Source organism: Haliotis asinina, chromosome 13, assembly GCF_037392515.1.
Source record: "Haliotis asinina isolate JCU_RB_2024 chromosome 13, JCU_Hal_asi_v2, whole genome shotgun sequence".
NCBI lineage: Eukaryota > Metazoa > Mollusca > Gastropoda > Lepetellida > Haliotidae > Haliotis > Haliotis asinina.
Genome location: NC_090292.1, coordinates 45,925,825 through 45,953,393, shown reverse-complemented (window position 1 = coordinate 45,953,393; position 27,569 = coordinate 45,925,825). Strand labels below are relative to the sequence as shown.

Here is a 27,569-nt window from a genome sequence, read left to right as displayed (position 1 = left end):
AATACTATTTGTACAAATGTTAATGCCTCTGGTTCAGCACCACACAATGTGTTGCTTATAACTTGACACATGTTACTACCCATGCAGGCTAGGTAGGATACTGAGGTGATTATTTTTGTCATAATGGCACATGCGTTTGAGTGATACTCAGTGTTGTGACTCAACGTAGGCCATCTAAGCAGAGACAAAATGTTGACGGAACTACCTTTCATTTAAATTCATTGACAACTCTTTCAGTTCCATTGATAATAACGTGCAGTACTCCCAAATTCTGAGATTTAAAAATGTATGTAAACATAAATGTTAAATAATATGATTAGTTACTCTTTGAATTTTTTTTTGACATTATTTTGCTGTAAAGGTATGGGTAGGCGTCTGATTTTGTGTGCCTGACTCTGAGGGCATCCGTTTGAATCCTGTATGTATCTCAACTCAAAACGTATTACAATGTGTATTTTAGGAGGAAAATGTAATCCCAAATATAACACATTGAAATTCTTTGGTTTTGATTTTACAGACGGTATGTTTCACTGACACGATAGAGCCATTTGACTCATGTTGGACCAGTACGAGGAAAACAAGGACAGTTTCTCGAACACATCCATAAGCAGGTCCTCTGTATGGAAACGCATTTCAAACGCAAAGCTTCAAAATGGATACGTGTGACAAAAAACTTCGTAATCTGAAGCAGAGCTACAAGAGGATATGCGACAGAAACAAGAAATCCGGAAATGGCAGAACTCAGTGGGCATATTACAGTCGAATGCAGTTCATTATGGCTGGAGATCCAGCCAGCTGTGGTACCATTGTCAACCGTCAGCTGCCTGGACGATCCACATTCCATTGGTTTGAATCCCCACAGGTATCCGGCAAACTACAGGCTTCTCATTCTCATTCTTCAGCACCCAAAGAGCACACACCAAAGATCAAGAAGAGGTGTACTTGAACTGTTTCCACCCCTCCTGAAGCTCCAGCCTGGTTTGAAAGGGCCATGGATAATGACAGAGCACATATGGATCAACAATTTGAGGGAATGCAGGAAATCCACTTAAGGTCGATATAAGTCCAAGAAGAGAGAAATAGTGTGCTTAGAGACCTGGCAACTCTCCTGAAGTATTCGCTGTCCAGATCATTAATGTGTCCAAAAAAAAATTTATGTAGTCATAAATTCAATACCTGTCAGTAAATTATATGAAATTACATTGTAAGAATTGATTATGAGTTTTGAACATATAGTATTATTGATCTGGGTGTTTTAATTACCTTCTCCGTCCATGTAACACGCTACACGCTTAAAGTACATATGGGTAGCTTGATTTGATAAACTCATAAAAAAAGTGAACACTGGGTTTAAATCCCTTCGCATGATGCCTGGGACAAGTTCGTTGTCATTTCGGGCAGTCAAACAATGATATCTTACTTGTTCATGGGCTACTAGATAATTTTCACTTGTGGTTTGAAATTGCAAGTTAACGTTTGATTTAGTTTCATATATGCTCAAAATATACATGTTAATTTTTTACATTGATAGTAAAATAGAGCTACCTTTCTTCGCTATATATGTGCCTTTTCTACTTACAGATGTTTGGCTTTTTTTTTTCATGGAACGTTTTGGTGTTTGTCTAATGGTGGGGTGGGCTTTGTTTCCGGAGCAGAACTCCGTATCAATCAGAACCTAAAGTGGTGCCATTTGCTATGTACAGATTTTTCTGATTTATTACTCTCTCGGGTTCCATTTAAACGTTTCGGGCTTAGTCTCAAAGTGGAGGGATGGGCTTCGTTTCCCGAGTAGAACTCAAAACCATTCAATATTTTTCTGAAAATCTGGGCAGTTATTTGAAGCAGACTACAAAGTGGTGCCTTTTGCTATTTATAAAGTTTGGGCATTTTTATTTTTGATAGTTTCCAACAATTCGGACTTAGTCTCAAATGGATGGATGGGCTTCGTTTCTGGAGCACAAGTCGAAAAGCATTTCAGATCTTGGCACATGAGACAGATCTTGAAGTGGTGCCTATTGCTATTTACAGATACATGGCATTTATACTTTGCATGAATCCCATGGAAACAATTCAGACTTTGTCTAAAAAGACTTGTCCTTTCAAATATATCTCTGTGTGTGTTGGGGATCTTCTGATGGAAAGTTTATTACAATGGCCATCCTGTTACTTCATTCTATAACAGCTGTTACTGTTGAAGACAGTGTTATGTTTATTTATTTTCCACTAAGGAAATAAGAACATGGATCGTAGTTATTAATTGCACTAATTTACAAAACGTGTGGATTGGTTAGGGTCTTAGCAGCAGGAACTTGTTAAACCATGATTTAATTTGATACATTCAGCTGCAAAGCTCTAATTTCCCATTGTATAATACACATATCATTATGAAGGCAAGGTATCTGTGTCTGTTCTGATGCAGTTCCCTGTCATAATGATCTATCGCAACATGTTAGCAATCATCGGACGTTTAACAGCAGCCGCAGGATTTCTTACATCATCAAGAACTGCATGTTGATCTTCCGTATAAGAAACAGTATCATTCTCTTACAACTGTTCATGGTCGATAATCAAGTTGTGAAGAACGCAACCTGCTACAATGAAACTGGGAACTTTGTCCATGTCCAAGTGCTTGAGTCTTCTCCGTTTGTCCTTCAGTAAAGCAAAGCTTCGTTCAATCACTGATCGAGCTGAACTGTGAATTCTGTCGTACTTTTTTGTACGTCGCTTAAATGACCATTATCCCTAAATGATGCAGTCATCATTGGAGTCATCAGACTTCCTTGCAGTGGATAAGCACCGTCACCTATGATGTGAGCATTCTGTGGCAAGAAATCGGCCAATGGATCGTTTCGGAACATGCGGGCATCGTGAATAGAGCCAACCCAGCCACTGTAAATGTCCATAAATGATCACATACTGCCTGAGTCTTCACGGAAGCTACATCCTTCCTATTTATGTAACTGTCTTTGTTCTGACTAGGTGGTTTGATAGGTACCTCTGTACAATCAATAGCACCAACAGTATGAGGAAAGCTCCACCTTTCTTCGAATTCTTGAATATTTACAGTCACACTCTCCTTAGATGGCCACGTGACATATTCACCTCTTATCTCCAGGAGTCTCACAGAAACTTATGAATATCCTCTGCAGTTGCCCCCTCTCTATGCCAAACCGGTCCCCAACACTTCGAACAGATTCCTGATTTGCCATGGTCCTCAGGAAACCTAAAGTTTTCTTTTGAAGTGTCACTGTCCGCCATGGAGTTTTATCAGCCATTAACACCTACTGCTGGACACATATTAGATGATCCTGCGCACTAAACGCATTTGTGACAAGAGAGGCGGTAAAACGAATTGGGCGAGTACACTTGGCTGCTACAGGTAGCTTGACGATTATGCACATGCAATACATGCTAACCGTGACATGAAATCAACACTGCTAGTGATTAACACCTGTCTCGCTACTGTTTTACACCTGCTATAACAATTCATGCGTGAAACGCACGGGGGAAATGAACTTCTCGATAATTATCAGACAACTTGTCTCCCTCTTGTTTCAAGTGTATCGTTCTGTGGGGCGTTCCCAAGCATGCAAATTGGGGTCATTTGTCAGGATCATCGTATATGTGTTTACCAGTAATAGTTTTTACTTGGGGTGGGGGGTGGGGGGGTACTTGCTTTCTACATATTTATTTTTTTCAGGGGTTGAGGGTGGTGGGGATTGCTATATGAAACAAATCATTTATTCACTCACCCCACAAATAATGAGGCCATGCATTGTCGTAATTATATGTGGGGCACACACAACCATGCACACCGCCGTACATAAAAGTATTGGGACATTTGCCGTAATATCTATGGACTTAAATGTTAGTGTAGCATAAATCATTTTCTTGAATTACATTTCCGTAAGATCCAATGCAAATTCCTCTTGCCTAACAATCACATCAGTTCTGTTTAATTTTCCGTAGCATGTTTATAGAATGCCGATTTCTTCAACATATTTACAGTGAACCCTTTTGCATGGAGGCCGGTTGGATTGTGGAACAAAACGTAATTTGATTAAAGTGATGTCATTACTTAAATAGGGGTCGGAGAATTTTACTGGAATTATTGTCGCAGAGCTGAGATGATTTCAGATTTTTGCGTCAAATTGTACGGAGCTTAAGTGTTTATAGTTTGGTGGCATATTTATATTTTTATGATTTTTATGAATGGGTGGTATTCATTCATGTTTGAATTGCATTATGTAGTATAAGTGTAATATAAATATAAGTACACAATGTTGAAACTTTTCAAAGAAAACTTTTAATATTCTACATCAGTGCAACACACAAAATACGTCAGCTATCTCCATCACCCTTCATTAACAACACGGGATGAATATTTCAGTTTCAAAACTGTTAAGGGATCTTTTCATCCAAGTTTATAGTTATAATTGAGTTTTAAGGAAATATAATTACAGATAAATTTTGAATAAGATGTTTTGTGATTAGACAGCGGAATTTTACAGTAAGTGGTATGAGTATTAGGAATCCCGTCAATGTCAGTATCCTCAAAGGAGGTTGAAGTATCGTTTTAGTTATTGTTCCCCTGAGATGGGTACACAGGACCTTATTCGCCAACATCTGATTTACCAACATCAGGATAATGTCAATCACTTGATTGTCTGATACAGATTGGGTTATTACGATTTAGGGCCTATGTTCCATATTTATACTTGTAAGAGGCGACTAACGGGATCAGGCGGTTAGGCGCCATGGTTGGCACATGTCATCGGTTCCCAGTTGCGCTGATCGATCTGTGTTGTTGATCGCTGGATTGTCTGGTCCAGACTCGATTATTTACAGACCACCGCCATACAGCTGGTATATTGCTTAGAGAGGCGTAAAACTAAACTCCCGCACTCACCCTGAATTTATAGAATTTTGATAGTACCACGCTAACCCGAAGAAATTAACAAAAGGAGTAAATTAAATGAAAAAAGAGCCCAAGGAGACTAGAGCTTCAGAACCTGAGGACGTCAAGACTTGATTCATATAAAGCTTTAGCATTGCAGGTTAGGCAGCATGGAAAGTAATGTGGTTCGGGGACTCAGAAACAAGACTAGGTTGACATCAGCTTGCCAACAAAACCGATTATAATATAACCTGTTGCGTTTCAAACATGAAGGAGGGGCAGTTGTGGCAGAGTGTGAGACGAGCTACATGACGTCAGTTTTGTGAATATTGTTGGGATGTGGTACATTTATCACATCCTGGTTAGGATACATTTGTATGCAGTATAATCTGCCTAATTCGGATCGACTTGGGACCGACTGAAAAGTCCGATTTAGACTACTGTCAGATTTACACAATTTCCTTGATCGGTGCTTGAAGGCTCTAGTTATTTCCTGGTTAAGATGTTGGAGAACCGACGTCTTGACTGGAAGATATTTTACTGTAAACCTTGCTGATGAATCAAATATGAATTGAGATCACTACTTTACAGAGAAACAATAGGTGTTATCTTCAGATAGCCCTGGTGTAGCACTTCTTGAAAAAAATCGCTACATTGTATCTGAATAATATCTGCCTGTCTTCTGAGCTTGCTATTTCTCTCCTGCATATTGTTAGATCACATTCCGTTTCATTTTCGTACATCACTTTGACACTAACCTTAAGCCGGAAGTGTACATCGCGAGATACTTCCGCTGTAAACAAACGCACGCAGGAGCTGAGGGACACATCACGATCACAGGATTGCATCAACTACACCAGGAGATATTTTGACTGGTCATCCCGAATAATGAGAATGTGATTGGGGGCACGGACAATATGCGTGTACAAATGTCCCAGCTGAGCCACTTTGTTTATGAAAATTTCAGTAGGACGAACACTTTAGTTCTAGAAGTCGTGTTATTGTCGACTTGTCTGATCGGAGACCGGAGTCTGTCGTTTGTCTCAAACAGACTTGGAGACTTTCTGTGGGCTCGGGCAGGTATTGACAGTGCCACACATGGGCTGATAGCTTTGTGGTCCTGGGCGTTGGTGGAAAATGTCAACTTTGACCGCTACAAAATTCTCAACTGCCTCCTGTGTGCCGTGCTGGCTGTCGGCGTTGACCTGGATCATTTCTATGCTGCAAGGTCCTTAAATATCAAGGTGAGGGTCGATTAGTGAATGGTTTCTTCTAGGAAATTTACAGTTATACACTTCCATCACAAACAAAATCATGACTGCTCTTCACGTGGTTTGAATGAATGTATCGGTATTGATCTTAGGTTAGATTTAGATCATTTTATTCAGTATTTCGGTCCCAAAGGTAAAAAGTACAATTTCCACAGTTACATGCACATGGTGGTGACAATGCTAATATGCAACCTCTGTCACAATTGTTACATTCATTCATTGATTCACGTATATGTCTTACACATGACATTGTTTAGTATTCTCTGTACTTCTTACAGGGGCTGATAATACTTTCTTTGCAAATCTGAATACTTGAAACACTCAAATATTACATGAAAACCACTATTCATCTTACCTGTAATTCAATTTTACAGATGGAATCATTATCATCACTCAGATTACTTACTAGGTGTATAAACCTGATCCCTCCAATCCCTGCCCCCCACTTCCACCCCCAAAACTTTTTCTTTTCCTTTTCCAAACCTTAATCACATAGTTCATTATCCTATTTAGGGCTTAGGTTCTTCAAAATTGAGTTAAAATTTACATCACATTGGGATGAAAACAAGGTAAGTAGTTTAAAATAGCTGTTAACAAAGGACAGTAAAACCAACTTGTCTGTCATATATATATATGAATGTACCATGACTAACAATGTAAGGAACCCCCTGTGAACCAGCAAAACAGAACAAAGACAAGTCTGAAACATTCAAATTCTGTATTATTATGCAACGAGAGCATGGTATACAAAGTCACAAGTCAATTTCACAATATCCATTTCAAATATAATACAAATGCGGCAAAATCTAAGGCAATGGGTCACAAAATATATTTAGTAGCAAACTCACCAAAGTTTTGGTGTGAGAGAGAATAAACTATGCAGAATGTAAACACAGCAATCGGTCTGACAGCGGTTAATGTAGGTCGGACATTGATGATCGTTGGCGAGGTAACTCTAGCAAATATGAATGAGTGTGCCCCGCAACAGCAACAGCTTTTTAATATATACTATGTCATTTCCCGAAAGTTCGGGCACTTACGAATATCGTGGAACACTGTAGAATGCCCTCGAATAAGTCTCCCGGGAGTAAACACATAGAAAACTAGAGCAGATAAATTTCGGAAAACAGAATCCTAAAAGTGTTGACCATCTATTAAAACCAAATGTGAGCCATCATAATTATTATTGAAAACACTAAATGTTGTGACCCAATAGTATTTATCTCTTAATTAATAACAAAATATACCGAAAATACACACTCGTAAATATATATATATATATACTCGAACAATAGAAGATGATACAATATAAAAGCAGACTATTGATCGCCAACAAATGAAGGTAGATAATTTGACTAAGGACCATGGGGGTTTCCACATCCTTTTCTACCTGTATGGACCCTTCGTGATCTACCTTCAGTTGTTGGCGATCTATAGCCTGTTTTTATATTGTGTTGTCCCTTATAGCTAAAATGTTTTAGATTTCATTAGTAGTTTTACATGTATGTCTGTGATGTGCTAGTTATGTTACTGTCCTTTGTTATGATTACACGATGCTATTTAGAAAGTGGTCAAATGCAACATAGGTCATATTTGGGATGTCACCTTCTTAGTAAAGTACAAATTCTAGTACTTTTTTTTGTTTGAGTCCCATCCGGGATTTGAACTAACACCCTACGGAGTCAGGCACCTAAACGCCAGCACACAAAGTCAGCCGTCTAGCCCACTCAGCGGAAGTGGAAGTCGCAGTGGCTGAGCGGGCTAGGCGGCTGACTTTGTGTGCTGGCGATTAGGTGCCTGACTCTGAGGGTGCGAGTTCGAATCCTGAATGGGACTCAACCAAAAAAAAGTACTAGAATTTGTACTTTACTAAGAAAGTGAAATCCCAAATATGACATGTTGTTGTCCTTTGTTGACAGGATTGTACAATCTATCTTTTATTACTGTAAATCTGTGTTTTGTTTTAGTTATGATATGGCTGAAATCTTTTAAAGTGACTTTAGGTTTTAACTCATTGACTCACTGTATGGACCCTAGTTGGAGTTACACCATCCCTTCAGCAACTGGTGATAGTGGGAAAGCTATGACAGTAAGCCTGATTCTGTAAGGTCTGTAATACACCATGTTTGAAACTTGATGTTGACTTAATCTTAGCCAAAGGATCATGAGACTGAGCTTGATGTTTTTCTTCACAATAAACTTTCTTAGCACAGTTATATGTCTAATATATGGCTTTTGACAATCCCCAATTGTTTCTGGTGTCCCCTATTCCTGGAATATTGCTGAAAGCAGTGTAAAACCTAAGACCCAGTTACATTCCACAGCAGTCAGTTGTGAAAGTCCAGAGGAAGTATTTCAAGTCCTGTTTTACAAGTATGGCCATGATGATAATGATGATAACCTAACTCACCCTCCTGACTACATATACCTGATGACTTAACTCACCCTCCTGACTACATATACCTGATGACTTAACTCACCCTCCTGACTACATATACCTGATGACCTAACTCACCCTCCTGACTACATATACCTGATGACTTAACTCACCCTCCTGACTACATATACCTGATGACCTAACTCACTCTCCTGACTACATATACCTGATGACTTAACTCACCCTCCTGACTACATATACCTGATGACCTAACTCACCCTCCTGACTACATATACCTGATGACTTAACTCACCCTCCTGACTACATATACCTGATGACTTAACTCACCCTCCTGACTACATATACCTGATGACTTAACTCACCCTCCTGACTACATATACCTGATGACTTAACTCACCCTCCTGACTACATATACCTGATGACTTAACTCACCCTCCTGACTACATATACCTGATGACTTAACTCACCCTCCTGACTACATATACCTGATGACCTAACTCACCCTCCTGACTACATATACCTGATGACCTAACTCACCCTCCTGACTACATATACCTCATGACCTAACTCACCCTCCTGACTACATATACCTGATGACTTAACTCACCCTCCTGACTACATATACCTGATGACTTAACTCACCCTCCTGACTACATATACCTGATGACTTAACTCACCCTCCTGACTACATATACCTGATGACCTAACTCACTCTCCTGACTACATATACCTGATGACCTAACTCACTCTCCTGTCTTTATAAACATGATGACCTAACTCGCTCTCCTGATTTTATAGACATGATAACATTTTCTTGACATGAGATCCATGTTTGTCAGTCAGTTATCATTATATTTCTGTAGCTATCTGGCATCTGGTGGTTAGGCTCACTGACTTTGTTGACAAATTCCTAATTGTGCAGATCAATCCTAATGAAGTTCATCCCTGGAATGCTTGGTCCAGATGTGATTGTTTACAAACTGCTGCCATATACCTGGAATATAGCTGAGGGCGGCATAAAACTAAGTAAACACACTTGTTTTTTATCCATATATATATGTATATGTGCTATGTCTTTCCAACTAGCAGTCATTATCCCAGTGCCAATGTGGCGTCATCATACCCTCTGATATATGTGTTCACAGACAGCAGTGAATGTACCTGACTGCCCACCTCTCCATCTGACCACCGTGTCCTATTCAGTGTTTGTGTCTGTTATCACCCACACTGATATAAACTTTGAATCAAAAATGAAACGCCATCCAATATATTTTACCAATACAGGTTGTCTCGAATGAAATCTTTCAGAAAAAAACATGATATTTTGATTTAGTTTAAAAACAAAACCGCTAATGAAATTATGTTTTTATTTAAGCAGGATAGAATGTATGCATTTGTAGAAAACAGGCATTGAAGTTTCCACCAAAAGGTTATCTTCTTTTGGAAAGTGGAGATCAGAAATGACAGTCATGTGGTCATATGATTGTCATTTGTGGCAAGTCAAACCTAGGTTTGAACTGTTTTAGAGGCAATGTAGAAGTTGCTGAGCTGAAGGTGACGGAACAAATTTTATGGATGATCAACGTCTTTATTTTCACAGTAGCGACGTTTCGGTATGGATTCTTATACTGTTTTCAAGCATGATATATAAGAATCCATACCGAAACGTCACTGTTGTGAAAATAAAGAAGTTGATCATCCGTCACCTTCAAACCTAGGTTTGATAAGGTTGTGAAAGCAGAATAGGAATAGTTATTTTGTTTTACAATATTCCCTTTGATTGTATATACACATGATAATCAGTCACCAGATGAACCTTCTCTAAAATATGGTTCTGTTGTTTGCAATCTATAGTCTGTTTTTATATTGTATTGTCTAAATAGTGATATTAGTTTTAACTTTTCATGCTAGGTTTAATTGAAATTGTGATATGCTAGTTTTTTTACTGTCCTTTGTTGACAGATTTTACCACGTGCATATATTTCATTTAAATGTTCTCGTCACGATATGGCTGAGATATTGCCGATGTGACGTAAAATATAAACTCACTCACTCACTCTAAATATGGATTGGTCTTTCCAGTTATTTTAACCTAACATTTCTGCAGCTTCACATCTTAGTTTTGAAATAAGGTTTGGGGTGAATATTTATTTTTGGTATACTTAATCTGTTCACAGGCAGCATTGAGTCTACCTGACTGCCGACCTGTCCATCTGACCACCATCACCCCATTGTCTGTGGCATGTTATCATACACGCTGATATACATTGTCTGTTCACAGGCAGCAGTGAGTCTACCTGACCGCCCACCTCTGCATCTGACCACTCTCACCCCAGTGTCTGTGTCGTGTTATCATACACTCTGATATACTCTATCTGTCCACAGGCAGCGGTGAGTCTACCTGACAGTCGACATCTCCATCTGACCACCATCGTCCCAGTGTCCTGTCATATTATCATACACTCTGATATACTTGATCTGTCCACAGGCCGCATTGAATCTACCTGACCGCCCACCTCTCCATCTGACCACCATCTGACCACCATCATCCCAGTGTCTTGTCATATTATCATACACTCTGATATACTTGATCTGTCCACAGGCCGCATTGAATCTACCTGACCGCCCACCTCTCCATCTGACCACCATCTGACCACCATCATCCCAGTGTCTTGTCATATTATCATACACTCTGATATACTTGATCTGTCCACAGGCCGCAGTGAATCTACCTGACCGCCCACCTCTCCATCTGACCACCATCATCCCTGTAGTGTCTGCAACATTATGGGTGCTGGGGATTGTGCTGAAAGTCCGCTACTTGAAGATGATGTCTCTCATCTTCTTAACTGCAGTCTTTTCCCACCACCTGCGTGATGCAACTCGCAGAGGGTTCTGGCTGACTCCATTCTCAAACTCTCGTCATGTGCCTTACTGGATGTATATCGCAGTTACCATGGTGATCCCGCTGCTTGTCAGGAAAGTCTATATCAGTATCTTGGCAGAAAAGAAAGTATTGGACAGCACTATGGAGACTGTTGCTGTGGTACCGACTATATTCACTGCCAAGTCCTGACAACTAATGGTTGTCATGGTTACGATGACAGCTTTTGGTTGTATAGCATCTGTTCAACGTTCTTTTCATCTCAGGCCTACAGCAACCCATGCTTGTCGTAAGAGGCAACTAACAGGATGTGATTGTTAGGCTCGCTGACTCAGTTCTCAGTTGCTCAGATCGATAATCATGCTGTTGATCACTGGATTGTGTGGTCCAGGATCGATTATTTACAGACTGCCGCTATATAGCTGAAATACTGCTGAGTGCGGCTTAAAACTAAACTCAGTCACTTACTCTTTTTACCTCTGTGAATTATTTCATGAACATTTTTCCAGACCGAACCCATGTGGAGGCTATCATTATTTACGTCTTAGATTGTGATATATTGTCTGTTGTTTTTAAACCACAATAACTGAAATTCCAGCTATGTCTGTAATTTATTGACAATCCTGTGATTAATAACATGAGCAGTATCAACTCAATTTAAACCACAATTACAAAAATATATATCAACTTAATTCTGATACAAATGACTGGAGTTAACCAAGTCAACGAACTTGACCCTACTGCCCAAAGGTCTACTGGGAAGACAAGAAAGGCGTAATAAGAACATATTTGACCCAGGACCCTGTGGAAATTTTGATTCGCCAAGAAGCAAATACGGTAACGTTGCCTTTTGCAACCAGCATTGTTTGCTGAATCTTTGATTATGAGTGTTGTCTTGGTGGTGTGGGTGGTGTATTTGGTGTATTTAATACTGAAAGACCTGTTATTGATCCTGCTAATGGTCACGGATTAAACAGGGAAGATTTTTCTGATTAACCAAAGGAAAGGTGTATTTATTTATGTTTTATAGTGAGTGAGTTAATATTTATCGTCACATCGGCAATCTTGCAGCCATATCGTGACGAGAACAAGTAATACTGACATTGTAGAATGAATGAATATAAGAAAATAAAACCCTGTTGACAACGAACAGTAAAAACACTAGTATATATCACAGATATACATTTAAGACTAGTGATTAGATCTAAAACAGTTTAACTATAGTGAACAAGACAATATAAAAATGGGCTATGGATTGCTAACAACTGAAGGTAGATCACCATACAAGGGACCATGGGGACTTACATTACTTTTGCTACCTGCATGGACCCGAGCTGGATTTACACCATCCCCTCAGTCGCTAGCAATTTAGGCACATATAGCCATAGATTTAAAAGAACACATATACTACGATTAAAAGAGCGGAGTGTTTGAATTTACTTTGAACGTTTGTGGACTTACGTACCCTCTCAGGAGGACAATAATTTTACAGTACTTTAACCCCCTTCGAGGATACAGCCACGAACAATCTTAGTTACTAATTCAAAATTCCAATCATAAAATATTTATATATTTACAATTCTTTTAACAAATCTAATTCTTTTAAAAATGCAATAATTAAATGACCACTGTTATTGTTAAAAAGATCCTTCATAGTTCGGGATTTAAAATAGTTATCCCTTGTGATGGAATATTCAACACAGTCAAGCAAAACATGCTTGACCGTGATTATTTCATCACAAGGGATGCAGAACGGAGGATCCTCACCTTTCAATAAGTATTTATGAGTATATCTCGTATGGCCAATACGACATCGTCGCAAGATGACCTCTTCAAACCTGGACTGACAACCCAAGTAGGTATAACCAATATAGGGTTTTATTGCATGTAATTTATTGATACCCACTTGGGTGTCCCACTTCCTCTGCATCAGATCACGGATATACGCTCTAATTGCAGCTTTATAATCAGAGTATGGAATATGGAGTGGTATCACAGATTTGTTGAGTGCTGCCTTGGCAGCAAGATCGGCCATTGTGTTGCCAGAAATGCCCACGTGGCTGGGTAACCAACAGAAGACGATGTCGTATTGGCCAGTAGCAAGATCATTATACAATTCAATAATTTCAATTAAAAGTGGATGTTTACAAGAAATAGTTTTAATCGCCTGAAGACAAGAAAGGGAGTCTGAGTAGATTATATACTGTTTATGTTTAGGGTGTCTTCGAATATATTTAAGAGCTGTTAATATGGCGTTAGCTTCAGCTGTAAAAATAGAACTATTATCTGGTAATCTAGAAGGTATCGTTCTGGATCCAATGACAGTGGCACAAGCTACTGCGCCACCGTCCTTGGACCCATCTGTAAATAAGGATGTATAATTGCTATATTTATGCTTCATTTGATTATATTCCTGTTTATATTGTAATTCATTAGTTTCTGATTTTTTAAATGTAGTTAATGTTAGGTCAACTTGTGGCCTAACCAACTGCCAAGGAGGAGAAGAAAGAAGACGGGAGGGGGCTATGTTTTCCAGCTGAATGCCAGCTGAAGAAAGAAAGGGTTTCACTCTATGCCCTAGAGGTGGAACCAGAGAAGATTTCTTGTTGTATAAATCTTCATAAAGGGGATTGAAGACAGAATTAAATGCAGGGTTAGATTCATTAGAGTATAATTTGGTAATGTACTGTAAAGTTAATTTTATACGGCGCTGCTCAAGAGATGGTTCATCAGCCTCAGCGTAGAGACTGTCGATAGGCGATGTTCTAAAAGACCCAAGACAAAGTCTTAGACCCTGGTGATGGACAGAATTAAGAAGTTTAAGGTTGCTTTTGCAAGCTCCAACATATACGATGGAGCCATAATCGAGTTTTGAACGGACAAGTGATCTGTATAAATGTAGGAGAGTTGCTTGATCTCCTCCCCACTTTGAGTTGGATACCACTTTTAATACATCGAGTGCCTTCAAGCATTTTGTTTTTAGTGATTTGATATGCGGCAAAAAGGTTAAGTGGGAATCGAAAATTAGACCCAAGAACTTGGCCTCCTTTACAACTTTGATGGGAGAACCATTTAAAAATAGTTCTGGGTCCTTATGAGGCTTATATTCTCTACAAAAGTGTATACAATTAGTTTTTGATTTAGAAAATTTAAAGCCATTTTCTAGACACCATTTATTTATTTTGTTTAAACACAATTGCAATTGCCGTTCGATAGTATGCATATTTTTACCACGACAAGAAATATTAAAATCATCCACAAATAATGATCCATCAATTGAATCATTTAAAACCTTGGATAAACTGTTTATCTTGATGCTAAAAAGTGTTACAGACAAAATGCTGCCTTGTGGAACACCCTGATCCTGATTATAATGGTCAGACAGGGTTGATCCCACTCGGACTTGAAACTGCCTGTCTTTTAAAAATTGTGAGATAAAAAGAGGCAAACGACCCCTTAAACCGAAGTCATGTAAATCCTTTAAAATACCATGCTTCCAAGTGGTATCGTATGCTTTCTCCAAATCAAAGAATATCGATACTGCATGTTGTTTATTGACTAAAGCGTTTTTGACAAAGGATTCAAGACGTACCAAATGGTCAATGGTACTACGATTTTTCCTGAAACCACATTGAATATTTGTTATAAAATTATTGGTTTCAAGATACCAAGTCAATCTATTTACCATTCGTTCCATGGTTTTACAGACACAACTCGTTAAAGAGATTGGCCTGTAATTCGAAGGATCAGTATGATCCCTGCCAGGTTTTGGTATGGGAACTACAATGGCATTACGCCATGAATCTGGGAAGGTCCCTGTTGTCCATATCGTGTCAAATATATTTAGCAGTGTTTCCAGGCATGATTCAGGTAAATGTTTCAGAAGTTGATAATGAATACAATCAGAACCTGTTGCTGTATCATGAGCTTGCTCAAGGGCTGTATATAGTTCATGTAATGAAAATAGTTCATTATAGTCTTCACCATTGTCTGAGTTAAAATTGATCTTTTTCTTCTCCTGCTGTTTCTGGTATTTCTGAAACTCAGGGACGTAATTTGATGAAGACGAATGTTTGGCGAGAGTTACACCAATCTTATTGGCAATATCAAGCCTGTCTGTCAATACATCGTCACCATCCTTCAGATGGTGGACAGTTGATTTGCAACCTTTACCCTTTATTCGTTGAATCATATTCCACACTTTTGAAATTGGTGTGCGGGAATTTATCTTGGAAACATAATTTCGCCAAGATTGACGCTTATTCTGCTTGAAGGCGCGTCGAGCCTTAGCATTTAGAATTTTAACTTTGTCTAAATTATGGACTGTAGGATGTCGCCGAAAATACTTCTCGGCCTTCTTCCTGTTCTTTCTGGCCTGTTTACATTCATCATTAAACCATGGTTTACGAACGTGTGGGGTTGCAGAGGACTTAGGTATAGTTTCATTAGCTATATTCTTCAGTTTATCAGAGAATACCTGAATCGGATCCAGACTATTGACAAAAACATCATTATTCAAGTTTTCAGTGCAGCGTGTCCGAAATAATGGCCAGTTGGCCTTACTAAAATTCCACCTAGTTGCAGGTGGGTTATCAGTAGGATTTATAGCTGTGAGAATTGTTGGAAAATGGTCACTTCCACAAAGGTCATCATTGACTGACCATTCAAACTCATTGTATATATCGGGATCTGAGAGTGACAAATCAAGTGCAGAATACGTTCCTGTACCAGGATGTAAATAAGTAGCTGATCCATCATTAAATATGCATACGTTGTTATTAGATATGAAGTCTTCAAGTATTTTCCCTTTATTGTTAGTATTAGTACTTCCCCATAAAGGGTTATGTCCATTAACATCACCCATGATAATACAGGGTTTGGGAAGTTGGTCGTATAGCTCCTGAAGATCAGACGGCTGAACAGTTGAAGATGGTGAAATGTACAGGGAACAAAGCGTGAACGTTATTTGTAAAGAAAGCCGTATAGCAACAGCCTGAAGATTGCTTTTAAGTGGAACAGGGCTATGAAGAACATCTTGCCTCACCAAAATAGAAGCACCACCAGTGGCTTTATCACCTGGAGGTGAAAATGAATGAAATGAGTTATACTGGCGCAAGTCAAATCTATCTGTACTTTTCAGGTACGTCTCTTGTAAACTAAAAGCTGATGGTTTCAAATCTTGTGATAATAGTTGAAGATCATTAAAATTGTTTCTAAGGCCTCTGCAATTCCACTGGATAACATTATGAGAGCAACTCATGGGGGCTCAATAGGAGAGCGTGAACGAGACGAAGTCCCTTTATGCTGGGATGACTGTGAAGGGCTTGTCTCCATATCTAGTGGTTCATAGGTGTTATGAACCTCTACAGGCACTTGTAATGGTAAAGGCACCTCAATATGTTTAAGGGCCCTGGCTTCCTTTCGTCTTAGTTGTTTCTGTTCTTTTCTGGACATTGTTGTTTTCCTTTCAGGTTCATGGTGATTTTTTGGTTCAGGCATCATGTCTGTCTGGGTGGATGTTCCTGTATCCTCATCAGAAATTGCATACAGAATGTTCTGTTTTTCTGAGACCCAGGAAATGGAGGTCTGGCACTCGTGATCAACTTTTGGACGGGAGGTAGATACAACAGCAGAGTAAGTTTTTTGTGTGGAGATTCTATCAGTGACTGGTAACAGTTTCTTTGCCTCAGCAAAAGATATATTATTGGTATGTTTAAGTTTGAGCATTTGAGCTTGTTGTTCAAAGACTGGACAGGATCGTGATGAGGACATGTGATCTCCATGACAGTTTGCACATTTGATGGCATTTGTGCAGTCGGCATTCTCATGTTTCTCACCACAACGAGAACATTTTGGGGAGTTTTTGCACGTGTTAGCACCGTGTCCGAACAACTGACATTTAAAGCACCGGAGTGGATTAGGGATGTAGACTTCTACCTCAATATTAAAGTACCCAGCTTTAATTGATTTTGGTACTGTAGCAAGACAAAACGTCAACAGATACGTGTTTGTTTTGACAGTGTTATCGCCATCTTTTCTTGTAAATCTTTTCACAGAGGTGACACCTTGAGACTTAAGTTCTGCTGCGATATCAACTTCCGACATGTCAGAGAGACATTTTGCCCGATCACGAACAATGCCTCTACACGAATTCAACGTTCTGTGTGGTGACACATCAATCCTTGTATTTGCAAACTGACGAGCTTTAAGCAAATTAACAGCCTGTTGTTTTCTGGCACATTCCACCAGCAAGGAACCTGTTCTAAGCCGAGTAACGTTTTTCACTTCGCCGCATATTCCTGCAATTGCTTTTGATATTGCAAAAGGGTTCAGTTTTAATGGTTGTCCTTCAATTCCCTGGACAACCAGGAAACGGGGCCAAGAATCTAAATTTGTTGTTTCTGATTCATCATCAGAAGACGAGACAGTTTCTAGGTCTACATGTTTTCTCTTGGATTTAGATCGAGAACCAGAGAGTTGTTGGGAAGCCATAATGAATGGACGTAGATTCGACATCCCTGCTCCCCACCCACCATGGAGTGTCAACAAGGACGGCGTTAAAGTGGAAACCAACGATGAAACACCAGGGTTACAGGGATGTTATACTCAAGCAATACAGACACAGGTAGCCAATACTGTCAAAAAGAATAAATGTCAGGTTGGTTCCATCCATGACAATTTCTAAAGACAATTAGAACCTGGAGGTCAGTAATGCCAGATTGGCCCATGAGCCACCGCCTTCTGGCATAGTGCTCTAGGCAAAACAATATCATGAATAATTTGAATTTAGAATAGCCAAGACCAGAAAAATAGATGTGTGCAATAATACTAACTATGCACAGGGCCTGGCGTGACCAGCCGATTGATTGAACCGGGCCCATTCAACCACCCGTCTAGGTGAAGTCAGGGCCAAAGTGGTGTGTTGAGCAACAGGAACACGGTTGCAGGCCCCTATTGCCCTCAACCACCAGGATCCCCTCCTCCACCGACACAGGGCCGCAACCCACGGCCAACAGGTTGGTGGACCAAATATGCCCCCGGGTCCACAACGGGGGGTTGGCGAGCACTTAGCGTTACCCAGCACCCACCACGAGGAGGTGGCTCGCCACGGATGCCTTTATGTTTTATACATTTGCAGACATGCCAACCTCAACGATCTTATCATAGCTGCTATAAAGTATAGTGGCTATTGTATCAGGCAATACCAATAGGATTACACTAGGAATTCTATGAAATTTGAAGAAAATTCATTACAATTTAGATCAAGAGACCAAAAATGTTTGTTTTTGCAAGGGAAATTCATTTTTACCAAAGAGACAAGAAGAAGAAATCTGGAAATCTGCGGTTAGAGGTATGGGCAATTAAAGTTTTACTCTTGATTAGTGTCATATTATCTTCCTCAGAATCTATCATGATTGTATTAATTTTGATCCTGGAAAGCCACAATTTGCATCACTTAGGGGTTGGCATCGCTGCAGATGGTGTATATATCACTGACAGATCAGACTGATTCTTATCCTGTTGATTATACAGGAAATATTTGTGAAGGTCAAAGTTAATGTTATTTATTTAAGTGTGTGTGTGTGTGTGTGTGTGTGTGTGTGTGTGTGTGTGTGTGTGTATACAGTATGAATGTGTTACATCGAGGTGGTTATTATTGCTTGGTTTGTTTTCAGACTGCAGTTGTTTGTCCTCTGTAAGTGTATCTATAAATACAGACAATTATTTTTGCATTATGCAGCAAATATGTCTTGTTTGTGTTACTGCAAATAATCAACTCTGGACTTATCAAAGTCAAACCGAGGTCATTATGGGCATTGAGCTACGAGTCACCAAGCCAAAAAACCCGATCTCATTTGTCGCATCTTGTGACAAACACGTGTTTCTGAAGATCAGTCATAGTCCGTTTTGTCCAAGAGCGGACCGATGAATTGCAGTTTAACTCGTCAACATAAACATATTTTTTTCAATGAAACACTAATCATAATGAAAGCATCATTCCAACTCTGTGACGCTTTTGCAGAATTTTTGTCATAAAAATAAAAAGTTGTTTAAAAAACTATCATTAAAATGTTTACTATGTATTACGAGGGAGGAGTGCAGAGGAAGAACAGTCAGGTATGCGAGAAAGGATAGTGATGGCACAGCACAGATTAATGAATAAATGACATATAAATATAGCTCTGTACCCCATTCTCATTCACCGGATGAATCAGTAAGCATTAACTCCGAGACGTTGTGTTCTCATAATAAGGAAGTTGATATCCATAAAAATCTTCATAAAATGACTTGGTCATGAAGAAGAAACATAAGTTCTTAATCAGCCAGATTGGCTAATGAGCCACCGCTTTTTGGGCATAAGAATATAGACAAATTTAATATTTCTTGAATTTTTAAAGAAATGTAATTTCAGTGACGCAACTGAACTATTATACTTATCAGGGTCATTTATAGAAGTCAAATGCGTGCATTATCAAATACAATGCACAGGGCATGGCGTGACCAGCCTATTTGATAGAATCGCACCCATTCAACCTCTCGTCTAGGTGAAGTAAGGGTCGAAGTGGTGTTTTTGTCAAAGGAACGCTGTTCCCGGAACCAGAACCCCGCCATCCACACAACCCACGGCAAACAGGCTGCCCAATTCGGTACTAGGACAAGCAATGGGGAGCTATGGACCAATATACCCTGGTCCATTTCCCCGGGTTTGAAGAGTTACACTGCATCCACAACGAGGAGGAAGCTTTTCACAGGTGCCTTACCAAGATGTGAAGGGCTCCTCAATTTGTTTCAATCTTCAGTGGGTGAGTTAAGTTTTACGCCGCACATTCCCTCAAAGTGCTCGCGTCCTCTATGAATAATTGGAGGCGGTCGAGCCACGTATTAAAGGCATTAAGGTATTCGTTTATTGGTATGTCTCTGAGTTCTGAAATCACGGCTCTTGAAAGGTCTTGTATCAATGAAAGTTTCCTGCCAGCCAGTCTTTCTTTCAATATATTGGTGACCTGTGAAGTTTAGTTTTACGCAGCACTCAGCACTGTTCCAGCTATATGGTGGCAATCTGTGAATAATAGAGTCTGGACTAGACATTCCAGTGACCAACAACATAAGCATCGATCTATGCAATTGGGAACCGATGACATGTGTCAACCAAATCAGTGAACCTGACCACCCGATCCCATTAATCGCCTCTTACGACAAGTATAGTCGCCTTTTACGACAAGCATAGTCGCCTTTTACGACAAGCATAGTCGCCTTTTACGACAAGCATTGTCGCCTTTTACGACAAGCATAGTCGCCTTTTACGACAAGCATAGTCGCCTTTTACGACAAGCATAGTCGCCTTTTACGACAAGCATTGTCGCCTTTTAAATAAACAACTTAGTGGTTTTGAAATGATAGGTTTTTAACTCGAACACAACACTTCTCGTGGTGACCACGATGAACCATTATGATCCTTTCATAACAAAAGACAAAATAATTTAAATGCATGATGATTTTATGATGCCAGCTGACCACTCAAAAACAAACAACACTGATTTTCACCCCAAACTATGTCTGTACAAGTATGTTGATTTTATCGGTGAATGAGTCCATTCCAGCTGTCATTTCGCGTCTTACATGGTTCAAGGTTATAGGTGAGGGTCACCTCCATGTGACTGCATGACAGTGAGCACTCTTCTCAACAACAATACCTCGTTTGAAGCAGTTTCTAGTTGAACTAGGTTCTGTAAAGGAGCCTCCGTTTGTTCGACGACTGATCATGTCTCAGACAGTATGATCTAAAGGGTGAAGATTATTCATGGGGTGCTTAACCAAGTTCTTTGCGCTGAGTACATGTGCCGACCACCTATGTCGATCCTTAAGGCAATGTGTAATCAACTCATGGATAGTATTAGCGTTACATCAGTCACTTCCACATGTAGGAAGCTGTCCAAACCGACCTCAGTCCATTCCAGTAAGCTCTCAACACCGGCATAAAATCTCAGTCCCACACTTTTACATTTATCATCAGCTTTCCGGCACGTTATCTAAAATGGATTATTTCTTCAGTCCCGATGAGGGCCGGTTTAGACAGCTTCCACTGTATCTGACAAGTCCAGTATGGCTTCTTATCAAATGAGTCACTTTATGTACATAATTTAGCCCACAAACACCGTACTTAAATGCATCTTAGGAGATGGACTCACATTTAAGCTGATGGACACGCATTGCAACTGAAAGGTGAACACATCTGTTGGCACACTACCACTAACAGAGAACATGATCTGGAAACAGTTCTAGTCCAATGCACAAATCAGAAGACCACGGGATTTTCTTATGGTCGCCTTATTCTTGTGAAGGATTTTGTTCCGGTTTTTGGTTGAATCCAAAGAGAAAATGACGGGCTTGTTTTTTATTGTGAAAAGGATCTGATTTTGGTCACGATATACGAACGTCAAAGATTTCGGATCTGTTTGTGTCACCATGGCTGATCGTCCAAGTTTCAGTTTCATGATTAGACCGAACTCAGTTTGATAAAGCAATACTTTGTCCGTGTCATCACAGGCTACGACACGACATGATTTACACGAAACCACGTCACTATGACGCTCGAATTCATAATCTGCGACTCGAATTTGCTTGTGATCATGATAATAGACGGTTTTACCGTTTCTGCCAAGTGCGATGTAGAAGGGTTTTGCGCTATGGACAGTGTATTGACGTAACTGTTTACCTGATGTCGTGTGTTTCATAATTATCTTTGACTGACCAAACTTGTCTCTAGAAACAAACACCAGTCCTCTGGCATCATCAACTGCCATCGAATACACTTCAGAGCCATATAATCTCGTAACGATGTGGTGAGACTTTGTGTTTAGCTTGTACGACTGTATGTTTCTATTTGTGCTTATCCAAATACTTTTCAAAGATGGAATATAGATTACACAGGAAACACGTTTTTCATGTATGTGCGGGTATTTTTTAAACGATTTGTCAACCAAGGAATAAACATTAACATTTCGCTGCTTGGAAGTTCGATACGGTACTACTAGGAGTCTTGACCATGTTCTCTTATTTGGATCCACCAAGCCTGAATCTGAAAGGGAAGGATGGGATGTAAAAAAAAAGCAAAAATATATTTCAAACAGTGGAATATATGCGTTTTTTCTGACATTTGCGACCCCTGACGGTCTGGATTATAACTGATCTTCAGTAAGCCATGCTTGTCATAAGACACTAATCCCAGTTACGTAGGTCGTTGATCACCGGAGTGTCTGGTTCAGATTGATGAGTGGTAGATGCCCCCGGTCTTTATAATAGAGATAACGCAAAGAGCAAAATGCGTCAGTATCCCCCGCAATGGCAAAATATTCTTCATTGGAAGTGGAAGAAGAGTACTGAAAGGTTTCAAGGTTCTGGGCCAGAAAGGACCAGTGCCACCAAATTCAGCTGAAGTCAAATTGTTGCTATGGAAACACACTCAAAAACATTTATTCAGAAGTCCAAAACCACCACTCCACCTACCTAAGTATGGAATTTGGTGATGACACAGTGAACTGATTTTGAGTTCTGTCCCGGAAACGAGCACTACCACCGATTGCAGTCAAAGTCAAACTTGTTGCCATGGAAATGCCAGAAATAGTTTATTCAGAAATCCAAAGGTACCAAATGGCACCAGAAGATCATCGCATTTATCTATGTGCCAAGTTTGGAACGGTTTTAGAGTTCTGCTCCAGCAATGAACACTGACACCAATTTCAGTCTAAGGCCAAACTGTTGCTATGGAAACGCCAAACAAAAGTGGAAATGTTAGAAACATTTTATTCAGAAATCCAAAACTACCAAAAGATACCAAAACTACCAAAATATCTATCTATGTGTTATGTTTGGTAAAGAAATAATGAACGGTTTGAAAGTTATGCTCCAGAAAAGACAAATATGTACAGACGCATGGACGGACTGAGTCCATTTTAATACCCTCCGCAAAACGCTTTGCTTTGAATAATAAAAATAATAAAATAATAAAGCCAGTGGAATTATTTATATCATTGACTTTTCTGTCCCTTTTGACAGCAATGTGATTGGCAAGATTCAGGAAAAGCATGATAAATATGCGGACCTCGCCTTTCAAATGTTACGCTTGCATCCCAAGTACACTGTCATTTACAGGCTCCCCATTGTTCTCGGTGCTCTTGGTTTGGTACCTCCTGAACTCGTGGCGCAGATCAGGAGAGTGCCCGGGTTCTGCACCGGGAGCACAGCCCTTCTGACAATGTGGGTAATGCAGAAGGCTGCAGTGTTGGGGAGCCTTCATATTCTCCGGAAAGTTCTTGGTGGGTTCGACTAGGCAGTGTTTCCTGGGAGAAGTAATTCGCCGTCTGGGCTGCGTGTAGAGGGGGCGAGGGCTCTGAGCTGATGATGAGCCTTACCGGTCTGACTGTGCCAGAATCAACTCTGTGCTGCATATCTATCTTAATCTGTAAATCATAATAGATTTGTAAAGTGCCTAATATCAACCTTACAGATGCTCTGTGGCGCCAATACAATGATAAAATTGGAACATATATACCTAAAACAGAGAATCATTGTCTACTGGTATACAGATAGAAATACTGGAGTCTCTGGTTGTGTTTTAAGACCTTCTTTAGTAGTTCTATTTCGGAGGTTTAGAGGAAGCGAATTCCAGAGTTTGCTGACGAAAGAGAAGGCGCGTTCGAAGAGCCCATTTAGTCTCTTTGGTTGAGTCGGGGATATAAGTTCTTTGAGATAGGATGGGACGTTTTTATTGTAGAGCCATTCGTGAGTGAGGGCGAGGGGTTTGAAGGTGATTCTGTTGAAGCTGAGATGGGTAGCCAGTGAAGTGACTGAAGCACGGGTGAGATATGGTCATAACGGGAAACAACGTGAGATACATCGGGCCGCTGAGTTCTGAATTGATTTGGATGGCATGTTGGCGTGCAGGGAGTTGCAATAGTCAAGTTTTGAAGTTACTAGGCAGTGCGTCACCTCTTTGCAGGTTTGAATGTCAAGATGACGCTGATGCTTAAAATGCTGTACATTGTTGACATTTATTATAGCATGGTTGTTACACAGACGTAAACTTTGATCAGTAGTAATATCAACTTGACATCATCTTTCTCTGATATTTAATGAGCTCCAAGATAAGTTATTGTAATATCAACTCACCTTGACATCATCTTTCTCTGATATTTAATGAGCTCCGAGATAAGTTATTGTAATATCAACTCACCTTGACATCATCTTGCTCTGATATTTTAAGAGCTCCAAGATAAGTTGTTGTAATATCAACTCACCTTGACATCATCTTTCTCTGATATTTTAAGAGCTCCAAGATAAGTTGTTGTAATATCAACTCACCTTGAAATCATCTTTCTCTGATATTTTAAGAGCTCCAAGATAAGTTGTTGTAATATCAACTCACCTTGACACCATCTTTCTCTGATATTTTAAGAGCTCCGAGATAAGTTGTTGTAATGTCAACTCACCTTGACATCATCTTTCTCTGATATTTAATGAGCTCCGAGATAAGTTGTCGTAATGTCAACTCACCTTTGTTGAAATCATCTTTCGATGATATTTTAAGAGCTCCAAGATAAGGTGTAATGTCAACTCACCTTTGTCGATATCATCTTTCGATGATATTTTAAGAGCTCGAAGACACGTTGTTGTAACGTTAACTCACCAATGTTGGTATCATTCTTCGATGAAATTTTAAGAGCTCGTTCCTTCTTGGTTTGGACCTGTAGACATTTAGTGACTTTATTAATTACATTCTGGTATGATCAGTGAGACAGGTTTAGTGAAGTATGAACACGTACCCAATAGATTTAGGTGCTTATTTTGCCTCTGCTTCTCTGATATTGTCATTGTTCACCAATAGTTTTGTATTCTTCATGTGACATAAATGTATGACTTGTTTCAGTCACTACAATGCCTGTACGTATACAAATCTGCGTGTCACATCAGCATGTCTGATTACAAAGGCCGGCTGCAGATGGAGGAGCTTTTGACAAGCGCTTATCTTCACTGCTGATCCTGTTTAGTGATTTCAAACCCACTATCAAACAGGACGTCATGCCGGGACACCCAAGTAGGAGGAAATAAACTTCATTTCTTGAAGCCAACGATCGGGTATGACTACTTGACTTGTGATGACAGGTTCTTATATTGCCACAGTCGGCTTTTGTCATGACCATTTACTCAAAACGGATGGAGAGGGACCTCCTATGTGTGTCTCTTGCGATGAAGTGAATGGGTTTAGTTTTACGCCGCACTCAGCCATATTCCAGCTATATGGCGGCGGTGTGTAAGTAAATGAGTCTGGACCAAACAGTCCAGTGATCAACAATATGAGCATCGATCTGCGCAATTGGGAACCGATGACATGTGCCAACCAAGTCATGTCTGACCACCCGATCCCGTTAGTCGCCTTTTATGTCAAGCTTGGGTTGTTGAAGGCTTATTCTACCACGACTCACATTATTAAAGTACAATTGTTTTCCCGCGTGTTAACTACTTGTCGGAAAGTGACCTGCACCATAAATTTTAACGGTGCAATGTGAATAACGGATTGCATGTTTAAGAATTTGGTGATATGACATTTTCTGTTTGTGAATAGTAACTTAATAAATATATATGGGTTTTGTTTGTTTTCGCCTTTCGGACTATGTATATAAAATGTGTATCAGTTCTGACGTATATTGCCCCTGTGACGTAATTCCCAAATCAGTTAAAACTAACTACCTCACGTGTGAGGTGTGGATATAAAAATACAAAAATATCCGTTGATATAGTTTGTTTCAGTGTTGATATGACTGAAATACTGTCAAGAAGACTAACAAATCCAGATTTGATCCACACTTTGGACATGACATACGTATTTTGCAGGACTATGAGCTATAGGATATTAACTGAAATTAAAATAATGCAGTTTACCGTCATTCCTTTATCAGATGGAGCATTCTGGGTCACGCTTGTAATCGTTTTGTTGTCGTAGATGTCACAAGTGAGTGTGGACACGTCATATGCAAAAGAGGAACCACAGGTGTATTTGCTGCAAAGCTCTTGACACATCCTGACGCCAAATGGCTTCCTTGTGGTTATCAACGTTACATCAACGACAGGGATGACACATGCGACGTTGACGAGAACATAGACATAGCTGGTATACGTCATCCTTTAGTTTTGCTGTATCAGACACGAACTGAAAATTAAGAATATATATACAGAAGTGACTTGAGTGACTATATATACTCCATCCTTCAGCCTTGCTGTACACATAAAATTATATATATATATATATAAAGTGACTTGAGTGACTATATATACACAGTAAAAGAAGTGACTTCAGTGACTTTATATATACTCCATGCTTCAGCCTTGCTGTATCAGACACTAACTGAAAATAAGACATATATATGCTCCATACTTTAGCCTTGCTGTATCAGACACTAACTGCAACTAATAAAAACAACCCTTTGCTGTACGGGAGCATCATTAACAACTATTTATCCCTTAATTTATGGTTAACACCCGCCTTATTTGAAATAAATAATAATCAAACCTTAGACATTATTTTTGTGTGGGTGTTTTCAAATTTTAAACGCTTTCGTGATAAAGCAACCCATCGAAATCACATGGTCGTTCCTTTACTCTAGAAACAACAGAAAAGTAGGAATTAGTCTAATTCTGTCACCCAGCTGAAATTGTTGGGCTCAGTATTTAATATTTCATAGTCCCCTTTCGCCTTCAGGAAATTTAAGAGTTGAATAATCCGACTTTATAAATTGTGAAACGTGTATTTTAATAATGGTTGAGAAGATATTCCTGGAATCTAGTTTCTTCCGATACTCATACAAAGTACCCCAAACCCTTCCGCAGAACAATCCCTTCCTTCATCACCACCCCACTTCCGCAAAACAGTCCTTTCCTTTACTACCACACCTTCAGCAAAACAATCCCTTCCTTCATCTCCACCCTACCCCTAACCCCTTTAGCAAAACAACCCCTTCCTTCACCCTCACCCATCCACAAAACAGCTCCTCCCTTCACCCCAACCCACTTTCGCAAAACAACCCCTTCCTTCATCACCACCCACTTACGCAAAACAACCCC

The 27,569-nt window shown here is 39.7% G+C and overlaps 2 protein-coding genes across 2 annotated transcripts; one reads left to right on the top strand and one right to left on the bottom strand.

Moving 5' to 3' along the window:
* The first annotated feature begins 5,669 nt into the window (after positions 1 to 5,669).
* Positions 5,670 to 12,473, top strand: LOC137260014 (transmembrane protein 267-like). The gene is made up of 2 exons (XM_067797695.1): positions 5,670 to 6,141; positions 11,283 to 12,473. The coding sequence occupies exons 1-2, from the start codon at positions 5,815 to 5,817 to the stop codon at positions 11,640 to 11,642; spliced, it is 687 nt and encodes a 228-aa protein (XP_067653796.1). The 5' UTR covers positions 5,670 to 5,814; the 3' UTR covers positions 11,643 to 12,473.
* Positions 12,474 to 16,706: 4,233 nt separating this feature from the next.
* Positions 16,707 to 17,942, bottom strand: LOC137259593 (uncharacterized). The gene has a single exon (XM_067797211.1). It carries the CDS (start codon positions 17,940 to 17,942, stop codon positions 16,707 to 16,709), a length of 1,236 nt encoding a protein of 411 aa, XP_067653312.1.
* Positions 17,943 to 27,569: the final 9,627 nt, after the last annotated feature.